Source organism: Apodemus sylvaticus, chromosome X, assembly GCF_947179515.1.
Source record: "Apodemus sylvaticus chromosome X, mApoSyl1.1, whole genome shotgun sequence".
Taxonomy (NCBI): Eukaryota; Metazoa; Chordata; class Mammalia; order Rodentia; family Muridae; genus Apodemus; species Apodemus sylvaticus.
In genome coordinates, this window is record NC_067495.1 from 121,031,243 (window position 1) to 121,053,911 (window position 22,669).

Consider the following 22,669-nt stretch of genomic DNA (forward strand, 5'->3'; position numbering starts at 1 on the left):
TAACAATAGTTTCTTGATTCTAAAAATTTACACATAAATGGTTATTTTCTATTAAAATATTGTCAATAAAAACAAATAATGGTCCAAGTTTGATACCAAAACAAATTCACAAAGCATACTGAACTTATTGACAATCTGTCCTTAAATACATGACTTGAATATACTAACACCACATTCACTAGTCACATATCCTCAATTTAGATAACTGATGTCAAAAAATTTCACATCATTGTCCATCACTATAGCTATAATCAAATACCACACCATATGATCACAGGATATTTTATAATTCTAGATTTTCTGTGTTCTAAGTTCTAAATATATGGCCTGTGCTGAAGAATATTCCAGGTGCATTAAAAAGATATTGGTATTGTTGGGTGGAGTTTTCCACATGTGCCTATTAGACCCAATTCACTATAATGTTTTGTTGTATTTTGAGAGGAGGTCTCAATATGTAGCCCAAGAGTGAACTCATGTTTTTGCATCAGTCTCCCAAGTACCTGGATTATAGGCTCATCATTTTAAGCAAGTCTAGTTAATTTGATCATTGATAAGAACAGGATACACAAAAGGTAAATAATTATTGCAGGATAAATTTCATATTAGTCTAGTCTATTGGCAAAAGCTGGCTAAAAGAGCAAATTTACAAAAGCTTATTTAACTTCTAATCTCTTCTGAGATTGCTGAATAGAATATATTATGACCACTTGCACTGTTCCTTTAATTCTATTCTAAACAGTTCATCTCAAGAAGTTTCATACTCTCAGGGCAAAAATAAACTGTTCCCTCTGCTTCATAAATTTAGAGGCTATGCTGCTTAGCTGATTTGTGTTTATAACTATTACAAACTATATAAAAACATTACATGGACTGTCAGTCTAACAGGCCATTGATCATAATTTCATAACAATTTCTGACCTGAATTCTACCCTATCTGCTGTTGATATGGGCACCAGAGCTTTCTCCCACATGCAAATATAATATCTGCTTCTATATTGTTGTTTTCAAATTATTTGTACCTTTTCTTTTTTTACTTAGTGTTATACTGGATATTTTTATTTTGTTTGTTTGTTTGTTTGTTTGTTTTGTTTTTAGTACACTCTGCCAAAACCTGACTTTTAATTAGTGAGATTGACTTTATAGTTACAAGAATTAATATTGAGGATAGGTTTTCTGAGCCTTTTGCTATGTGGGTTTTGCTCCTCATTCCCTACATCACTAGCTTCTTTTGTCTGTGTGCTATTTGGATTTCTTTCTTGTCCTTTTTTGTTTCTTAGTGAGTAGTTTGAGCATTACAATTAACATTTTATACTTAGGAAAAAGTTACTTCGATTTAATTAACAGCTTAGCTCTAATAGAATAAAACTGTCTTGTGCCTACACATCCTGTCTTTCCCCTTTAAATAGTTTTGTCATATATGAGTTACAAAAAGAGGAAGTTAGCATTTTCAGGTAGTGGTTGGAAAGAACAGGAGCATTAGGGAAGAGACCAATATACACACTGCCTACACATTCCTAAGAACCTACACCCATGGTTACATCTCCTAAACAAAACTTGCTTCATACAGCTTTCCTTATTTTCCCTCACATGACCACAAATTATTTAAAATCACTGATAATTCTTCCCTTCCCTTCAGCAGCCTTAAGACTACACTCTCACAATAACTAGATAGCTTTGGCAAGAGCAAAAAAGAAATATTGTCACACAGAGTAGTGTAGAGGTATTTCTTCCAAGAACAAGTTGTTTTCTAACATTTAAGTATTTCTTATACTTAAAAACATCCAAAAGTATATATTAAGCATGTACTTTAAAATACACACAAAGTATTACTCAAATATTGTAAAATGTTCCCAGATATACATTGGTTATATCACTAACAGTATGTTCATGTAAAATTACTTTTAATTCTAAAACTAACAATTAACTTGATGCTGCTCAGAATGTCATGAATCTTTACTGTGATCTGATCTGAAAGTATTAATCTTGGACCAAGTTAAATTTTCTCTGCCTTTCCATTTCAGCCATTGGTTTCTTGATGCCTTTAAAACCTGATAAGACACTTTGACCTATTTCCCTATACTAAGAATGGGCTCTCAAGCTTCTGGTACGAAAATGAGAAGAAGCTTTGGCTAATGTTTTAATAAAAGCTTAATACCGCCAGAAATGACTTTTCAGTAGTTAGGAACCTCCAGCAAATCTTTTAGAAAGTAACAGTAGCAATAATATGATAGATTGAAAGAGAATTAACCAGAGAAATAGGGTATCTTCAGCTACTATGCTGTTTTAATAGTAAATTATGCTTGAGGTACTTAATATCCCAAGAAACATTCTAATGCTCTTCATATGTACAAACAAAACCTAAAATAACATGTAGCCAAAGGCCTAAGGCAATCTAATATGCATTTCTTCATCTAGAGATAATTTTCTACCACTCCTTTTCTCATGTTACAAAACAGGCAAGTAACAACCAGCTATTCCTTCAATCAGTTATATATTCCCACCCCACCAATCTTTAGTCTTACAGTGTATTTCTGCATAGAAAATTTTCAGTATGTCCCTACTTCTCCAAGCATTACTAGACCCTGTCTCCGGAGGCAAAATTTAATTCTGCTTTTCTCTAGACTGTCTCATCAAATCATTTATACTGTTAATGTAGCGCTCCTCACAACATATCATTAACTTTTCATTTCTCTATCTCATCGGCTAAAATGTTTGAGCTAAAACTAGGAAATAATACAACCCAAATAAAAATAAAAATAAAACAAACTATACATATAAAATTATGACAATGATTTACAAACATACATACATACAAATTTTTACCTGGTAAAACTTGAATTTGAATCCAAGAATATGACACAGTGTTTGTGGTTCACACATACTCATGTAAGATTCTAATAAAGATATAAAGAAGTCATCATGTTCTGGCCTGCATTCAAACACTTCTAAAATGACATCCAAAACTCTATTGGGATCCAGATTAAAGCATCCTGGAACAGAAAATTTACATATAAGTTCAAAAGTAATTACATCATCTCTGGTAAAGTCATCAACAATGATAATATATAGCAAGATAAAAATATTTTAATAACTTATTTTCAAAGTTTATATCCCCTCTTTCAGAGGAAAATCTTCTCAAGAACATTTTTAAAGCTACATACTTTATAGATGAAAATAGAAATAACCAGAGAAATAAGGTATCTTTAGTTTCTGTAATAGTTTAAAGAAGTCACACAGAATGGTAGAAACATTTTAACTTTAGATTTCCATATTATAGTAAAACTCTAAACAATCAGCAAGCTTCAATATTCAAAGTTATTTGTTTCAAATAATGATGGCTGTAGTGGAACTTAGGCACTCTTGTGTTTAAACACCCTGAAAGGATTTTGTTTACAATGATTGTTGGAAAAATTAAGTTGAGCTAATTTTTTAAAGATTTATTTATTCCATATATATATAAAAGAGTGCACTGTCACTGTCTTCAGATACACCATAAAAGGGCATCAGATCCCATTACAGATCTACCATGTGGTTGCTGGAAATTAAACTCGGGACCTCTAGAAGAGTGGTCAGTCTTAACTGCTGAGCCATCTCCCCAACCCCCAAACTGAAATTCTTAACATGGAAAATAACAGACCAAGGTTACTATAAGGAATACTAGGAGAGATGTCCATCTGTAAATTTAGGAAAAATTAAACAAAATTACAGACTTAATAATCATGTTGCTGGTAGGATAGACCTTAGAAGAGAGAAGAAAATGTGTTTTAGTTTAAAAATAAGAACTAGGAAGAATTCCTTTTTTAAAAGGTTAATAATAAAGCTGTAGACACAGCTTAATAGAAAGAATGCCTAATTAAGGCATACTCCTGAGTTCAACCTCTAGAGTAACTTCTCAGAAATACTACTTATTAAAAAAAAATACATAACAATGCACATCTTGAAGTGAGAATCACTGGATCATGATTCTGAAAATATACTTAAAAGCATGATTATCCTGAAAAAAAATGTAAAAGGTATGCTTGAGGATACTAAGCACTATCTTCTTTTGAATGGTAGAGGATGGAAACTTCAAATACATAGTCAACTGCAGATGCCTCTGACTTAAACAGCCTTGCTATGTATATTGTGACCAGTCTTCTTGCATCTTATTATGCCATGTTTAGTTGATACCATTGGGAAGCCCCTTTTCCAAAGGAAAACAAATGAGCAGTGGATCTGGGAGAGTGAAGGAAGGGAAGGCTCCAGCTGAGATGTATTATATGCAATAAAGGAAGGAAGGAGGGAAGGAAGGAAGCAAAGATGGATAGATATGGGATGTGTTGTATAAAAAAATGAATGAACGAACAAATGAATGAATAAAAGGAAGAAAAAGCTGCCTAGGATGGTGTTGAACACACCTTTAATCCCATCACTTGGGAGGCAAAAGAAAGTGAACTTCTGAGTTCAAGGCCAGCCAGAGCTAGTTCCAGGATAGTCATGGAGGGATACAGAAAAAACATTTAGTAGTAGTAGTAGTAGTAGTAGTAGTAGTAGTAGTAATCAGTGGTTTTGGTGGTATGATGGTGCTGGTGGAGGAGGTTGTTTAGGAGACAGAAAAAGCCAACTGGCTTCCCTTTCAAAGAAATTTTCTAAAAAGCTGATATAGTGACAATATGAATCTGGAGTGAATACATTTTATATTTGGATTATACCAATCACTCTCAAAAGAATGTAGTCAAGGGAGTTGAATGTCCTCAAATCTTTCAAAGAATTGTTTGGCTTGACATTTAATTTTCTTTTTAGTATTTTTCTGGTCACATTCCAAGCAACTAAAGGAACCCAGGAGATTGGAATAGAAAAGACTCTCATCCTACTTTTCTACACCAAATCTTCAAGCTTAGATACCAATAAGCAAAGCTGTGGTAAGACATCAGACTAAAAACAGCTTCTGGATTACTCACGTAAAGAGATGAGAAAATGTAAAAAGAATACATTGCTCCAAAGAAAAAAGGTAGAAAACTTTGGAAATTCGATGGCTCTCACAAAACAGATACAAACTATTAAGGAAAAACAGGTAACATGCGGAAAAGAAGCCAAGTCAAACACACACAGATACAGCCACGTGGCCCCCTAGTGAAGTTAGAAAAAGCAGTAGCCCCATTCAAAAGGTAAGATAGCCTTTTATAACTGGTGGTGAACGAGTATGCAGTGCCATGAAGGCATCAGCAACGCTTTGGGAGTACAAGGTGGTAGGGCGCTGCTTGCCAACCCCAAAGTGCGACACACGTCCACTGTACTGTATGTGAATCTTTGACCCAATCCTGTGGTGGCCAAGTCCCGCTTCTGGTGGTACTTTGTGTCACAGCTGAAGAAGATGAAGAAGTCATCTGGGGAGACTGTGTACTGCTGGCAAGTGTTCGAGAAGTCACCCATACGTGTGAAGAACTTTGGCATCTGGCTGCACTACAACTCACGCAGTGGCACGCACGACATGTTCTGAGAGTACCAGGACCTGACCACCGCTGGCGCAGTCACAAAGTGCTACCAAGACAGGGTGCCTGACAGACACCATGCTGGCGCACATTCCATCCAGATCATAAGGTGGAAGAGACTGCAGCAAACAAGTGCCGCTGGCCAGCTGTCAAGCAGTTCCATGACTCCAAGATCAAATTCCCATTGTCCCACAAGGTGTTGCAGCGCCAGCACAAGCTATGCTTTACCACCAAGAGGCCCAATACCTTCTTCTAGACACAGAGACCCACTGAATAAAAACTTCAGACTGTTAAAAAAAAAAAAAAAGGTAAGATAAGATAGGCCACCCTGCTCAAAAGAGACTGGCACGCCTACTTTGGGACAATCCTACAGACCTCAAAAGCCTAAAATCTGGATGCAGATTTTGAAGAAAGTGATTCCTCCACAAAATAGCTGATTCTGCCAGAGCAACAGGCAGAAGTCTCATTTTGACAGAGTTTGTGACTCAGAGTGCAATGATCCAGCATCATCTTCAAAATTTATCTTTTGCTTAAAACTGGGCTATATTGGGTGCCTGAAAACAAGGGACCACAAGTAAGGAAATGCAAACGCTAGGTGCCACAGAACTAGGGCAATAAACAAACAAGGCAAGTGTCATTGTTTGGTTGCTTCTTTTTGTTCTGTTTTCCCTAATAGAAATATGTCAGTTAAACTACATCATAGACCAAATTTAGTTAACAGGTATCTGCAGAATATTTTATCAAACAGACAGGGAATACACATTCTTGTAAGTGATCAATGAAGCCTACTAGAAACACAACATAAAACAAGTTTTCATACACACAAAAGAACTAATGTGAGTTCTTTTACAAGATCATAGTGGAACAAAACAAGCACCTGATAGCAAAAGAAATTACACAAATCTCAAATACTTGGAAAATGAACAATACTCTTGGATAACAAAAATGAGCCACTAAAGAAATCAAAAAGAAAAAAAGGTTAATAAAAGTTTCAAAGTGAAAAGTAAAATCAAACCTTATCAGAAGCTAGGAGATAATAGTTCAGGCAGTTTTAAAAGATTATAACTGGATATTTACATTTTTTTAAAAAATCAGTGAGCTTTCAAATAAATACCTGTATGATACACTTGCAATGTTGTAGGAAAAAAAACAAAAAAACAAAAAACAAGGACACCCCCCAACCCAGTAGGTGACAAAAATACTAAAAATGGAGGCAGAAATTAATCAAATGGAAACTAAATGAATACAGAATCAACAAAACAAGAAAATGGTGTTTGAAATGAAACAAACCAAAGAAAGAAAAGGCCAGTAAACCAAAGAAAGAAAAGGCCAGTAAGATCAGTAAAAGAGAAAAGAAAAGAAGAATTTTACAGCAGATTCCAATAAAATTTAGATGAGCATTAAGGAATACTCTCAAAACTTAAATTTAACACTGGAAATTCTAAAAGACAAATTGCTAAACACATAAGATATACAATCCATCAAAATTAAATCAAGAATATAGAAACAATTTAAATAGATCCATAACAGCCATGAGCTTGAAACAAAACAGCACCTCCCAAAAAAAAGCAAGCCACAACTGAGAAGAAGGACTCCACAATGTCACACCAATCATTTAAGGAAATGCTAATACTGATGCTCCTGAAACCATTCCACAAAACCAAAAGGGAAGAAAAGCTATAATGCTCATAATATAAAATCAACATTATCCTGATAGAAATACCAGATCAAAACACAACAACAAAAGAACATATCAATTTCCCTGAAAGACATGGGTGGAAAATCTGTTCAAAAGATACATAAAAAACAAATTCAAGAACACATTAGTGAAACCTCACATGACCAGGCATGGTGATGGAGACCATGCAGAGGCCCACCTGATCTACAGAGCAAGTACCAAGCAGCAGGAAGACATAGGCAGACTCAAGTCTCACAACAAAAATTAAAATTTCATTATAGAAGCACAAAAGGTCTCAAGTGCAGAGCTATCCTTAGCATAAAATGAAATGCTGGTGATAACACAGTACCTGGTCTCTACACTACAGAAGCACACTGTCAAATACTATATACGCACAAACTAGATGATCTAATAAAACAGAGCTATTTAATTTTTGACAAAATAGCCAGAAACATATATTGAAAAAGAGATAGCTTTCTCAACAATTATATCAACATGGAGAAGAATGTAGACCTACAGCTCTCTCCTCCTCCACAAAAATAATTCCAGTAGATCAATAACCTTAACTTAAGACCTGAAACTTGAAATGCTAGAGGAAATTTAGGCATAAACAAGGACTTTCTGTAACGGACTCCAATGGCACAGGAAATGATCACTTGAACTGACAAATGGAATTACATGAAATTTAAAAGATTCTGCACAGCAAATTAAATGATAGGGGAGGTGGGAGGAAACATTGCCAACTATGTATCAAATGAAAGATTAGTAAAGTAGAATATGTAGGAACTACAACAATTCAAAAGACTCCAAAAAAAAAAATCAAAAAGTTGAGGCAGGAGAACTAAGGTTTCAGGCAAGGCTAAGTGATATCCAAGACCCTGACTCAAAAATAAAACAGAAACAAAAATGAAAGAAGAAATAGTGTTGAACAATGACTTAGATGAAACTATTGCAATCATTTTTTATTGTGTATATTTAAAGTATTGAAAATAATGTTTGGGTTTTTTGTTGGTTTTTTTTTTAAGGACAGACAGATACATGTCAATAGTTTAGTAAAGGAAAAGGAGCCCACTTCTATTATTTTTCTTTGATTTTTAAACTATACATTATATCTGCCACCTTGACATAAAATTCCCTTGAAAGGATCTATGTATTAATAGTGTACTTAACCATTGTTCATTCCCTACTTAGTAAACTATTCAGACTTAATGTCACACTTTAGACAGCAATCATCACTGCACAATCCTAGCAGCTCTACTTCTGTGCTTACTTACATAGTAATAAACAACACAGGCTCAACAGTTACATGTACTTTCATCTGCCAGAATCTTAAAGGGTGATAAGTGAGGATTTCTCCAGACCAATGCAACTGAATACACCTGTTCTCACCGTGCATACCTTCCAAACTAAGTATTTGTTTCTCACAATGGCTAATGAGCATCAGAGCTAAGCTAGTTTTGTATGAAGTATTACTGATCTAGATTGCACATTAAGAGAAACAGTGGAAATGAACGTGGAGAAACTATCCAAAGATGTCATAACAACCAGGATGCTGTAAAGCTGAAGCACTTTGGTCAGATGAGACAAGACCTAAATGTAACTGTACTGAGAGTGCGCACAATTAATGTGAATGTTGAAAAAATATTAAATGAAACTAAATTCTTAACCTCAGTTTCTACATAAAAAGTTCTTTTCTTGACCAACCAGGGGGAGGGAACAAAAGGTTATCTAGGCAGAAAGAAACACTGAGTCAGGGAGTTAAGCTTTCTAAATCTCTCCATGTCGGAAAAGAGAGGCTAAAAATCACTAGAGACACTAGAAATGGGCAGAATATTGATTAATTTTCCATTTAGTTAGCTATTTAGCACCAAACAAACCCTAAGAATAGAATACTAAACAAAGCAAACAAAAAATATTGTCCTCACAGTGCTGATGGTAGAGACATAAAACTCAGTATCTAAGTTTGTTCCAAGGCTGCCCTAAGGATGCCAAAATCAACAGATGCTACAGTCTCTTATATAAAATGGAACAAGATGTGCATATAATTGATATAGATGATCTTAAATACTTCATATCACAAAAAGATTACTTATAATAACTAATATAACATAAATACTCATAACAGATTCTTCCAAGAATATTTTCAACCTTGTGGAAAGAGAGAATCAACTGTATTCGATATAGCTAACATTAAGTGTTAACAAGAAAAAGAACCTGAAAAAACTGAGTGCTGAAAGTGGTGGCCAGGAAAGCCTTAAGAAGATGCTATCTGAGTCTATCAGATCTACTGCACTTTATAGGATGCCAGATGGGTTAAAATAAATGCAGACCAAGAAATCAAATTGTTTTAATTACAGATTATCCATGTAAATCATAAGCCTTAAGTAAAGATGCCATCACATTGGACAACAGAGATAATAACCTCTTTTCTAGAAGAGCAAAGTTGGAGAGAGGAATATACAATTTCCAGTTACATAAAAGCACACCTTTAAGAGAAGTCTTTGAAATGCTCCCAACATAACAAAGGCATAAAAAAGGTAAGAACCCAGAGAGGAATTTAAAAAAAAAAAAAAAAAAACAGGAAAAGAAGATGTGTACATAAAAAAAGAGGTAAAGTGAAAGCAAGTGTTGGGAGGGTTTCCATAACATGAGATCTTAAGGGAGGGGACACTATCTCAAGTACACAGTACAAGGAAGAAAAAAACAGTACAGCATGGCAGTACTGACAAGCCTCACAAGCTAGGTAAGAGGGTAAAATCTGCAGCAAAAATGCACAACCTGTTCTGGAAAGAAAAGATATCTCTACTAGAGGAGTTTTAAAAACAGGTCACTGACATAGTCAAAGTCATAGAAGACAGCAAGACTCCTTCAGGGCTAGAGGCTCACTCACCTGATGTTCAGTCACCATAGGACAGAAGTACAAAAGAAACTAGATCAGCTACCAGAACCTGACTTCAAAGAAATAGGTAAATTTAAACTGAATGTAGCCTTAGCTTGTACACTTGGAGTCACTAAAAGCCAAGCCAAAGAATAAGGAAGACTGAAAGAAACACAGCTTTATTTGAATGTCTGCACAAAGCATTAGGAGAAGGGAATAAGGATTCAGCCAAACTTATGTTCCTTACCCATAATTGAATCCTTATTCCCCTCTCCTAATGATCTGTGTAGGCCTTCAAATAAAGTAACCAGGAAGGGGATACCATTTAAGATGTAAATGAATGGAATGATTAAAAACAACAACAACAACAACAACAAGCTGAGGATAAATGGCAGCTACGTTGTAACCAATGAGGTATGAAATAATATTCCTCCTGGAAATCACAAAAAGAATGGTTTTACACAACTCCAAAATAGTCCCTCAGTAAAACACTACCTACTAAATAATGCCAGGAATTCTTGCCAATCTCAGAAAACCAGGCTTGCCCTATTCGTTCCTCCTGTCTATAAATGTCAGGCTGCTCTCTTCAAATGCTCAAGACAAAAGTAATGTGACAGAAATGCTATTTTAAAACTAGAGAGAACATTTTTTCTGCTATATTTTTGCAACTTCTGCTACTTTCAGAAATAAGGATAAAATGTGTTATCAAGTTTGTAAATTGTATTTGTAAATCAAGTTCAAAAAGACTATATATATATCAGATTTCAAGAGTTCTCCAAACATTTATTAAAGTTTTCTTATTTCTACCCTCTATAAAAATGTCTGAGATATAGTTAAAATTTAGAGACCAAAGAATTAGAGAGAATACTAGAATATATATACAGGTAACAATGACAAAACCATTTTTTCATAAAGATCATGATAAATTTTATAAATATTTATAAAATGCTCCAATTAAAAGTTACATAGTTCCAGGTGTGGAGTTCTTTGTTTTATTTCCTGTTGTACACAAACTCACTATACAACTGAGGGTGATTCATTTTTTATTTATGGGTATCTTCTAAAAGTTAAAAATAAATTTTATCTTAATAACACATACTAGATAGACACAGGTATGGCTTACCTATTAAAGATTTGATATTTTCTAATATTAAATCACTAGTAATATTTCCAGATAAATCTTGCCCCAGTTCAGCAATCAACTTGGCATAACCTTCATTTTCTTCTCTTAATAAATTGAATTTTTGCTGCTTATAACTGAAATCAGAAATATCATTAAAAGGGTAAAATTAATTCCAGTTATCAAGCTTGCACAATGTAGCGTACTCTCAATGAATATCACTAAAACAATCATGAGAATGGCTATTAGTTTTAATCTTTTATGTATCTTTTAGTTATAAAAAGCATTATTAGTTAACAAGAGAACACACCAACATACCAATATTTCTACCATTATAAATATGCTCTGATATAGCTATGGTTAAAAGTCACATAATGCTAATAACCAGAGAGTGTAATATAGGTCTGGAGATGTAGCTCAGTAGTTTAAAAGCACTTACTGTTCTTCCAGAGGACTCAAGTTCAGTTCCCAGCATTTATATCCTTCCCTGTAACTCTAGCTCCAGAGAGAATTCAATACCCCTGGTCTCTGAAGGCACCTTCACATTACCCCCACCCCCTCCATACACACACAAACATCATTTAAAATGCATCTTCTTAAAAAGAATGTTATCTCAAACTCAAATATGGACAAAGTTAACACAAGGATAGCTCACTGAAAACTCAGTAACTTACATGTTCTTAAAAAAAAAAACAAGCTAACCACAAACAACAAACAAAAATAGCCTTCAACGAGCCTTTTGAAACTGCTACTATTCAAAACAAGAAATCAACATTCAGCTACTTGATCTGTAACATAAGCCACATATACTTACAAGAGTTTTGTCTTGATTTTTACTGACTTTTGGTTGAACTGCTGTGACTGTTTGATAAGCCCTAAGGATTCCAAAGTATCTGGATCCAATCGTTCCTTCAAAACTGTGTCTGAAACTAAATACTGCATTAAAAATATTAAAGACCATTTATTCTTTAGCATTCCAACTATGTACACACAATCTTAAATATATTCAAAATAATCTTTCCAATGCAAGAATACAAAATTGTGTCTCTTTATAGGCCTAGACTTTCAATTCAACAAAATGACTCTCCAAATATTAAAAAATAATTTATTTAGCTCTTTCAAAAATTACCTTAAAATTACATGTTTGGTATATACAGCTTAGAGTAAAACTAAGATTAAATTCCTTACATTGAGCCTATCTTAACTCAATTTTCATTTAACATAGTACTTCAGCATTCTACATTTTCTACAGTAAGCCAAACTGTAATATAACAAAGGCAAGGACATTCGTCTACATCCTAGTAATGGCACTTTTCCTTGGCTCTAATTTTATGAACTTGAAGTGGCTTACTAGAAAATTTTGATTTCTATTTTTGTGGGGAAGGGTCATTGCTGTTTATTTAAAGACAATGTCTCATGTATCCCAGGCTGTCTTTGAACTCATTGTAGTTAAGAATGATCTTGGACTTCTGATCCTGTCTCCACCTCCCAAGCACTGAGACTACAAGCAGGTGTCACCATGCCCGGTTTATAGGGTAGTAGGGCTAGAACCCAGGGTTTCATGTATGCTAAGCAAGCACTTTATCAACTAAACCACATCCACAGTACATCTTGTATTTATTTTTTTAACTACCTCCATCATTTTATCCCTAATAAAGTCTACAAAAAAAGTTTAAGAACAACCTACAATAAATTCTACTTACTTCATAGTTGCTTAGAATTTCTATGTTAAGAACTGACTGGGTCAGAAATATCACTGAGGGTTTTTATAGGTATAGATTAAATAATTTAGAATTATGATTATTTCACAGAAATTACATACCTAATTTCACAAAACATTCTATTTCAAGATCTAAATCTCACCTTATCATGAAGTCAACTAAATGTCAGTATCTTCCTTCATTTAAAATTATCAATTATGATTATACTTATTCATTGCAAAATTGAGAAGGGGAAATATATTTTTAAACTTACCAAACATGCTAATACCAACTGTGTAAAATAGTCTCTCTTGCTTTTTTCTTCTAAACAATTTGTCTCAATATCTATAATGGAAAGAAAAGAGACATAAATTTCATTTTTCTATACTCTCTCCTACTAAAAGAGTCATCTTCTTTAAAACTTAGTTTAAAATGCCTCTTTCTGCATCAGGTATGGTAAGGCACACCTGTAAGTAATCTCAGCACCCAGAAGTAGGGACATAAGGCTTATAAGCTAAAGACCAACCTAATATGAGCTCCAAGTCAGATCACATACAAAGAAATACCTTGTCTCAAAAATAAATATAAGTGCTTAAAAATACAATAACTTTCTGAATCTGGAAAAATTATAAACTGTAATAATATATCTTTCATACACTCATAAAACCTTTAATTTCTCTAACTACTGATAACTGACCCTGTAACCTATAACATGCATCTGTAAATGAGTTTGTATCACAGGAAACACTAAAAACAAAATTTCAGAATTAAAACTATTTTCAAAAAGGAAAAAATCTAACAAATTTTAAATAACCACGTGTCAGAGGTACCAAAACAGAGACTCATTCCATAATGGCCAAGTTGAACTGGGAAACAAAAAGTCTCTTCCACATTAGTTGGGCTTTGTGGTACACAATTGTAATCACAGCCCTCAGAAGGCTGAGGCAGAAGGATCATGAGTTCAAGACCAACCTGGACTAAATAGTTAAGATGCTGTGTCGTAATAACAGCAAAAAAAAAAAAAAAAAAGCCCATTTTTGTTGGTGGTTGGTTTTGTCTCCCATGCCCTTTTTGAGTGGGTATATATGTTCACTGTGCATACTCAGGGGTGTGGTGTTGACATTGGCATGTACAGAGGCCAGAGAATGACTGATGTAGAATGTCTTCCTCAATTGATCTCCACTTTATTTGAGGCAGGGTCAGTCTCTCTCACTGAAGTCAAAGTTTGCCAACTAGCTAATATAACTAGCCAGCTTGCCAAAGATATTCTGTCTGTGCCTCTCATATTAGAATAATAGGCAAGCCACCACAGTGGCCCCTTCCCCCCTTTTTAAGACAGAGTCTCACTACATAATGCAGATGGCCTCAAACTCCAAGATCAATCTGCCTCTACCTCCCTAGTGCTGGGACTAGAGCCATGTGTGCACCACCACAAGGCCCTTACCCTAGTTCTTGTAGGTGCTGGGGATCCAAACTCTGATCCTCATGCTTTAGCAAAGGCTTTATCCACTAAGCCAGCTTCTCAGTCTTGGGGGTGTTGTTGTTTTTTAACAAAAATGTTTTATTATGTAGCAAGGCTTGTCTTCAACTTGCTATGAACCTCAGACTGACCTTCAAATCACAGCAATTCTCTTTTCTCAGTTTCCCCAGGGCTGGCACAAAAATGTTTCCTAACCTTAATGTCACTTACCAATAAAGTTGAGAAGTCTAATGCCAACAAGTCTATGAAAAGTCAGTATTAAGAGGTATATTTAAAATCCTATTTTGACTATTCTAGTCACTAAATAAAAGTACTCAATATTGGCATTTTATTCATACTGAAATGTGTAAAAACACAGACTTCACTCAGTTTTAGAAAATTGTTCAGAAAACTTATCCAAGCTTAGATCTGAGGTGTGGAAAAAATAAAACAATTAATGCAAAATGCCAAACATCAAAATTATCAAATAAGATTAGCACAATTACACAAAGGTTGATCTCAAATCGTTGCTTTAACTGACTTTTTTCCTCCTATGTGACAGTCTCTTGCAACCAAATCACTAAATAGCCAAGATGACCTTAAATTTCTGATCCTCTTGCTTCTACCTACCACATGCTTAGAATTATTTATTTTTAAAGTCAACTGGTAATTTAGACTGTACAATAAATGTCATTAGTCTTACTGAACTAATAACTAGTACCTCTAAGTAGATCTTCCAAAATAACATAACCTTACCATAGTTTTACTTTAGTTTACATTCTACTGTCAACATGAAAAATCAAAAGAGATGGAGATTTATCATCAAACGTGACTCTTAGCATCAAATATTTTAATGTCCCTTCACTATTCCTTTTGCCATTTGCCCATATCCTAGCCACTGTAGCACAAAGCAGCACAAGTACATTAAGAAAATTTTAGGACTATGGGTGTGGCTTAGTGGTATAAGCACTTGCTTAGAATCTGTGAGAACATGGGTTCTATACACTACAGCACACAGAAAAAAATAAAATGGAAAATTTAAGGTATGATTTATGCAATGTAACTTATAATACAATCTCAACATTTTTTTCCTGTCATGGGGCTTCATAATGCATCCCTGGCAAGTCTGGACCTTGCTGTGTAGACCAGGCTAATGACCTCAAGTTCATAGAGATCCGTGTACCTCTGCCTCCAGAGTGCTGGGACTGGAAGCATATACCCCCAAGCCCAGTTAATCTCTACTTTTTAATGGTGTTTTCTCCAAAACTTAAATGATCTCATTTTTTTTCCAGGGCTTGCCAGTTATCACTGAGTCCTAAAGTTTTTAAGATGACATCACTAAGGTAACATGTGGTACTCAAGTCCTCTTAACTACCTGAGCTGATTATGGTACTATTCTCTCAGCTTATGATTATGGTAGTAATATTGAACAGGATCTCAGGATATCTGTTAGTTAACCTGTCTCAACACTCAGTTTAGTAGTTATCCCAATTATACTTTCTCTATTTTCATTATTATTTTTCTTCTAACTCAAAATACCATTCAAATAAACATTTCATCATACCTTACTCTGGTATCCTGAATTAGCAATTAGTATGTTATTTTTTAATTTCCCCTATGATTTTCTAAGAAGCCTTCAGCTTCTTCCTACTCCTGTCTTCTATATCACTAACCAACTGGCCCACCTCTAAGGTCTCATCAGTGCACTGTGTTACTTCAGAATCAGTCTCTTGAGTTACTCAGGCTCCTTCACCCTCAAGTGATTAGTCTTTTTAAAAGGTGTCTTAACCTGGAAAGTATAGGACTATATTGCCTCATTACTCTTAATACATTAAAAAGACAACTTGATATGGTAAAAAGTTCATGGGCTCTGGAGACAAAGGGACTGAAGTTTAAAGGCTGCCTTACTCGCTGCATTGCCTTGAAAAAAAAAAAAACCATCTCCCTAAACCTCATTTTGCCAATCTGCATACCTATCAAACAGTTGTTATAAGATTAAGATGAAAAGCCTTAACATAATGCCTAAAATATGAAAGGTGTTCCAAAAATAGCACCTATGCCATAATATCATCATCATTATTACACATAACTTATTCTTTTTAAAGATTAATTTTATTGCATGAGATTTAACTGCATATATGTACATAAACACAGTTAAGCATGGTACCTATGGAGGTAAGATCCTCTACAATTGGACCTAAGGATGAGGAGCTGCCATGTGGGTGCTGGGAACTAATCTCTGTTCTCTGCAAGAGCAACAAGTGCTGTTAACTACTGAGCCATCTTCCCAGCCAGCTAGATCACATTCTATTTTTGTTTTTTAGGATTTATTTATTTATTATGTATACAGTGCTCTGTTCGCATGAATGCCTGCACATCAGAAGGGGGCATCAGATCTCATTATAGATGATTGTGAGCTGCCATCTGGTTGCTAGGAATTTGAATTTAGGAACTCTGGAAGAGCAGCCGCTATGTTTTAAGCTCTGGGCCATCTCTAGAGCCCTAGATCACATTCTTAATCCTACTTTCTCTACTTATTCTGGAGTCACCCTTGCATCATTTTTGCCCTGCCAAGAGTGAGTGTGCATGAGGGGGCAGATGAAGGATAGTCTTATCCAAGTATGGGATTCTAATCATGCCTGTAAATATGGGTTGGGTAGTATGGAATAAATTTTTCCCTAAGTAACCAAGTATCATCATCATGAATCTAAGTTATGGTAAAATGTAATGACCTATACAAATAATTTGTCTGAAAAAATGAAAGAAAGCTATATTTTAACAAAATAAGTCAATTTAAGAAAAACTACTAGATCTGAAGAATCAAACAGTAAAAAGGCTAGTAACTGATGAGTACTAAAGAAAGACTATTAAGGAACAACATCTTCCAAAAATAGCTCCTATAAACAGTTTCCTAAATATAAAATTTGTGGAAAAAGACAATTGTTTTTACATTGGCATTTGTTTTATGTTAAATATGTATTGTTAGTATCATTTTCAAATATTAAGAAGTAACTCTTTTCATTTTATATAAACCATTCAATTAAATACCATGAAAATGCACTCTATCATTCAAACCAGGACAGTTCAATATAAAAGATGACACTACTAATGATTTTTCCAGGAGGCAACTCATGGCCAACTCATTAGTAGTCTGTCTTTCACATTTATCACTGACATATGTTTTAACCTGTTCCACAAATTGCCACTGTTCTGAAACCTGAAACATTCCCAAAAAACATACATAGGAATTCATATCAGCTAAGACCAAACTCTACTCAGTGAGCCATTTAAGTAACTCACCAAATCCTAGGAATTAAGAGTAATAAACTAAAGTAACTCCAACTTGACAAACCCTCAGAGGATAGATAGATAAGGCTTGTCTTAAAGGTAATATATGTCTAGCAGTGTTATGTTAGGACTCAAAGTTATAGAAAGCACAAAACTAATAGAGAAGCCATGCTCAGTTATTTAATCAATAGCTAAAAATTTAATCAATAGCTAAAATTAGACAAATTTGTAAAAGATATTTTTTATAAATCCATGTTTTCTTCAGAGACACTACCTTTAATTGGGAATCAAAGAAATACTCCTTTTTTGAGAAAAAATGTCTTATATGAATTCTTATTCTGGATAAATACAACACAAATTTCTTACCCTCAAAACAAAAGTACTTTTAGCCAGCGGCAGTGGTGGCGCACGCTTTAATCCCAGCACTTGGGAGGCAGAGGCAGGTGGATTTCTGAGTTCGAGGCCAGCCTGGTCTACAAAGTTAGTTCAGGACAGCCAGGGCTACACAGAGAACCCCTGTCTCAAAAAAACCAAAAACCAAAAAACAAAAAACAACAAAAGTACTTTTAATGACTTTGATTAATCTTATTCAGTTTAAAATTAAGAATCAAAAGGAAACCAACAGCTAAAAATGTACGAGATTCAGTAACTACATGATGTAGTTACTAAAATTGCAGAAATGCAAACAAATGTGAGAAAACTTGAATTTTTACTTGAAATTAGCCCATTTAACCCAAATTCACATAAATATACACTATCAATCAAAAAATTATACTGTAAAATTAACTTATAAAATTTATGAAGTAATTATGATGACACTTGATTTACAAAACCATATATTATATAAAGTTAAAAATGAAGATTTGCAGAAAATCTGCATACTTTGTTTGTAAAGCCTTAAAAGAAAGCATTTAACACAAACTTACCACAAAGTTGCTACATGCAATATAAACATTTCCTACCTACCTAATATGCAGAACACATCAGCAAGGATAGAAGGCATATCCTCACGGAATTCCTACAATAAAATCAGATTTACAATCAATTCCAGAATAGCACAGAAAGTGTTATTATTTCAAAACGACTCTCATCAATCAACTAGAAGTCAACTAACGTCCAACATCTCTACATTAGAATTCTCCAAGCTAAGTTTCATAAATATAAGAACATCAGTTAGAATAAAGTACTTCTGTTGGATGTGGTGGTACAGGCTCTTAATCCCAGTATAGAAAGGCAGAGGCAGGCAGGCGTCTGTGATTTCAAAGTCAGTATGGTGTGCAAACCCCTGCTTAGCCAGGGTTACATATACATAGTAAGACCCTGTCTCAAAAAACCCTAGTGTCAGAAGATCAGAAATCTAAAACTTTTATCAAGCAAAAGCAATTATTCTATAATTCAAGATTCTGTGATGATGAAATAATTATCAATTTTTATTTTCTTTATTCACTCTTTGTTTATAGTTTTTTGGGGGGCGGGAGGAGAACTAACCCAAAATCATGTTTCTGGATGAAAGCACCAGCATTATTCCACATTTACCTCTTGACTTGCTACTTCCATGACCAATTTTAGAGCCATTTCTATAAGGATCACAGTTCAGTTACTGTAATTGGTAGTGGGCATTATAGCAACCCTAAAAATCATCTATTTTCAGAGACTGCAAGAAAGAAATTCTAATTAAAAAAAAGCTGGCAGCTTCTAGGAGTCATATAAATCCATGAGTGGTTAAGATAGTGGACAAATATATATTAGTATGGAAAAGCCATCGCAAAGGCAATGCAGTATAGAATGAAGTATTCAAAATAAAGGACATACTAACTTCTAAAAGCACAGTATAGATAACATTTGTTTAGACTATTTTCATAAGTGGAAAAATAATTATAGTCAATCATTTTTATAGTCCGAATACAGACTAAAATTATATCAACTCTCAATTTACAGAATGAAATTATCTTAGTGGTCTGTCAGTTGTTCAAGGGCTTTAAATGCAAATATTCAGATTAATTAAAGGGCAGATGTAGAAAGAAGCAAGAGTTTTTCCAAAGAAATATACTACTTCAATATGAACTACCTTAACTGGAGACAGTTTCAGGAAGGAAGAGAAATACATATTAAAATTTGTACTGCTCAGATGAACTTAGGAAGGGGCGGAGAGTATCACAACAGCTAAACTTAAAACTTCCATTAAAACTACCCAAGAAAAGCACAAAAACCATATGAAGCAAATTCTGAACTCCCACAGAAAAGAACTACAGAAACAAAACATATAGAAAATTCACATAAATTCCCAAATACCATCTCAATATTTATTAGAAAAGTTGAACAAATAATTTATACAAATCCAAAGACCAACCTAAGAACAGACTAGCACACCACTTGAAATCACGAATTTATAATAAACACCCTAACAAGTAACAGTCCCTCTCCAGTTCAAATTATCAAACCACCAACAGCATGAGTCATTAGCAATCTGCACTGAATCTGCATTTCAAAGTAACTGCTCTGAATCTACCCTAAATCCTCCAATAAATGTAAGTAAAATCGAAATAGCCCTTAAGGTTTTTAAACAATCTAGTTGTTCTTTTCTAAACATAAGTACGAAGTAGATACAAACAAATGAATGTCAGAGTTGTACAACCACAATTTAAAATATTTTAATTCTTAAAATTAAAATCATAATTATCAAAAAGTAACATTATTTGAAGAAAATACTTTATTTCTAGAGTCAAAATATTAGTTAGGAAGGCTTTGACTTCATTCCAGTACTTTTGTTTTGCTCAACCCAGTTTCTATAACCTTTTCTTCCTTACAAACAGAAGGAAAGACTAAAATATCACTTTCTGTAGAGCAAAAATGGCTTACCAATATTACCTTTAAAACTATTATTTTGACAAAATACATGTTACACACTTCAAAGAACTTTGTAGCAAAAGTGGAGATATGCAACAATTACTGTTTTAAATAGATATACTTACGCTAATATCATTAAGAACACTAGATGCCTGTTCGTGCTTTAAATTTCCTTTAATGACATGATATGACAACTCATAGAGAGCTTGTTGAAAATCTGTTGAAAATAAAAGACATAATGTAAAGATAGGATCTTTAACAAGAAAGGCACTCCTAAAAAATCTATTCTTTCTTATTTCTCACAATTATTATAAAACATCAGTAATGAAACATATATGTATATTAGTTTACTACAGGAGCTTATCTTTTCACTTCTATAAAAACAACATTAATGGGTTTAGGAAAAGTTAACCATTTGTTGTCTACTGTATTATGACTAGAGGTTAAGCATTCCCTTCTTTTTTTCCATAACTAGAAATTTCACATATTCAAACATTTACTATGTACATCATTTAATATTTTGATTCCTCTTCAATACTTTCTTTTCTTTTCTGGTAATCCTGTAGCTTAATGTGTGCTAAGTAAGTGTTCTATCAATAAGATGCATCACCAGATGCTTTTAATTTTAGACAATGTCTCATTAAGTTATAAAGGACAATCCTGTCTCAACGTCCCAGGTACTGGATTTACAGACATGCACTAACACACCTGACCCACTAACACATTTTAAAGCATTTTCCCACTGAGGTCTTCTTCGATTTCCTTCTTCAGAGATCTGAAGTTCTTGTCATAAAGATCTTTCACTTGTTTGGTTAGAGTCACACCAAGATACTTTATATTGTTTGTGGCTATTGTGAAGGGTGTCGTTTCCCTAACTTCTTTCTCAGCCTGCTTATCCTTTGAGTATAGGAAGGCAACTGATTTGCTTGAGTTGATTTTATAACCAGCCACTTTGCTGAAGTTGTTTATCAGCTGTAGGAGTTCTCTGGTGGAGGTTTTTGGGCCACTTAAGTATAGTATCATGTCATCTGCAAATAGTGATAATTTGATTTCTTCCTTTCTAATTTGTATCCCTTTGACCTCCTTATGTTGTCTAATTGCTCTAGCTAGAACTTCAAGTACTATATTGAAAAGTTATGGAGAGAGAGGACAGCCTTGTCTAGTCCCTGATTTTAGTGGGATTGCTTCAAGTTTCTCATTTTTCACTTATGTTAACAAAATTTCTTACAAAATAAACAATATTATTTACTTTAAATTATCCACATGACCTTTTAAAGCAATCACTTAAAAGAACAAAGGTGATTCTCATTGTGGTCTTGGAGTATGTTATATACTGTTCACTGGAGCTCTGTGGACTGTAATCTTAACCATATAAGATTATAATGGAGAAAAATGACCCAGGTCATTTTGTTAAAAAAAAATGAAATATAAAATGAGCCAAATTATAACCCACAAAGTAGCCAAGAAAGATTCTAAATCGCAACTTCTCTGAGTAAATATTTTTAAATGACCATGAACTTCTATTATATTTAAAGAAATGGTAAATATGAGTTGCTTTGGATTCACAGTATTTTATCAACAGAATCCTAACTAAGACAGAAACTGGTATCAGATCATGAGGTATTGCTATGACAGACTTGACTATGTGTTTTGACATTGGCAATCTGAGCTGAAAAGGACACTGAAAGCTTGGAGATCAGGGAGCTTAGATGATAAGAAATCAATGCAGATATTAGTGGCTGGGCTTTTGATGTTTCAAAGGAAAGTAAAGACTCTACCATTGTGTGAGATTTTGTGTTAATCACCTGTAGGCTAGCTGGAGTAAAAGAGAAAACTGGTGATTAACAAGAGACCAGAACCTAGGGCAACTGGATGCCTGTTAGCTGAAGCAGAGAAGTATGTAGGGGATTAAGAGACTAGCACAGGAAAGCTAGTTGTGCCCATCCCCGGCTGTGGCACTCAAGAGAGCTGGTTCCACCCCTCACCTAGGCAAGCAAAGGAGAGCTGGCCTGGTGGCTTGTGCATGAGGGCTAGGGGACACACCAACTCAACTACCAGCCAGGCCCAGAAGGCCCAGATCCAGAGCTTTGAGTTGGCCCACCCAACATCTATCACATCTATAAGTTGCTGGAGTGTGTGAAGGGACCAGAAAGTTGCAAGATCTCCTTGACTCAGGGAAACAATCCTGGTGAGGAGCCAGTATTGATTGTATAGAAGAAGCCAAAGGC

At 34.4% G+C, this 22,669-nt stretch overlaps 1 protein-coding gene and 1 pseudogene across 4 annotated transcripts in view; one reads left to right on the forward strand and one right to left on the reverse strand.

The window, feature by feature from the left end:
- The window catches only part of Thoc2 (THO complex subunit 2), a 113,076-nt gene that overhangs the window by 65,378 nt on the left and 25,029 nt on the right, over nt 1-22,669 (reverse strand). For all 4 annotated transcript variants that reach the window (XM_052170179.1, XM_052170180.1, XM_052170177.1 and 1 more), the window contains exons 3-8: nt 20,567-20,658; nt 18,561-18,612; nt 13,122-13,192; nt 11,962-12,083; nt 11,151-11,284; nt 2,824-2,990 (exon numbers count right to left, since the gene is read on the reverse strand). In XM_052170179.1, the coding sequence (XP_052026139.1) occupies nt 2,824-2,990; nt 11,151-11,284; nt 11,962-12,083; nt 13,122-13,192; nt 18,561-18,612; nt 20,567-20,658 (638 nt within the window). The remainder of the gene's footprint in view (nt 1-2,823; nt 2,991-11,150; nt 11,285-11,961; nt 12,084-13,121; nt 13,193-18,560; nt 18,613-20,566; nt 20,659-22,669) is intronic.
- On the forward strand, nt 5,193-5,727 carry LOC127674383 (60S ribosomal protein L18a-like; annotated as a pseudogene).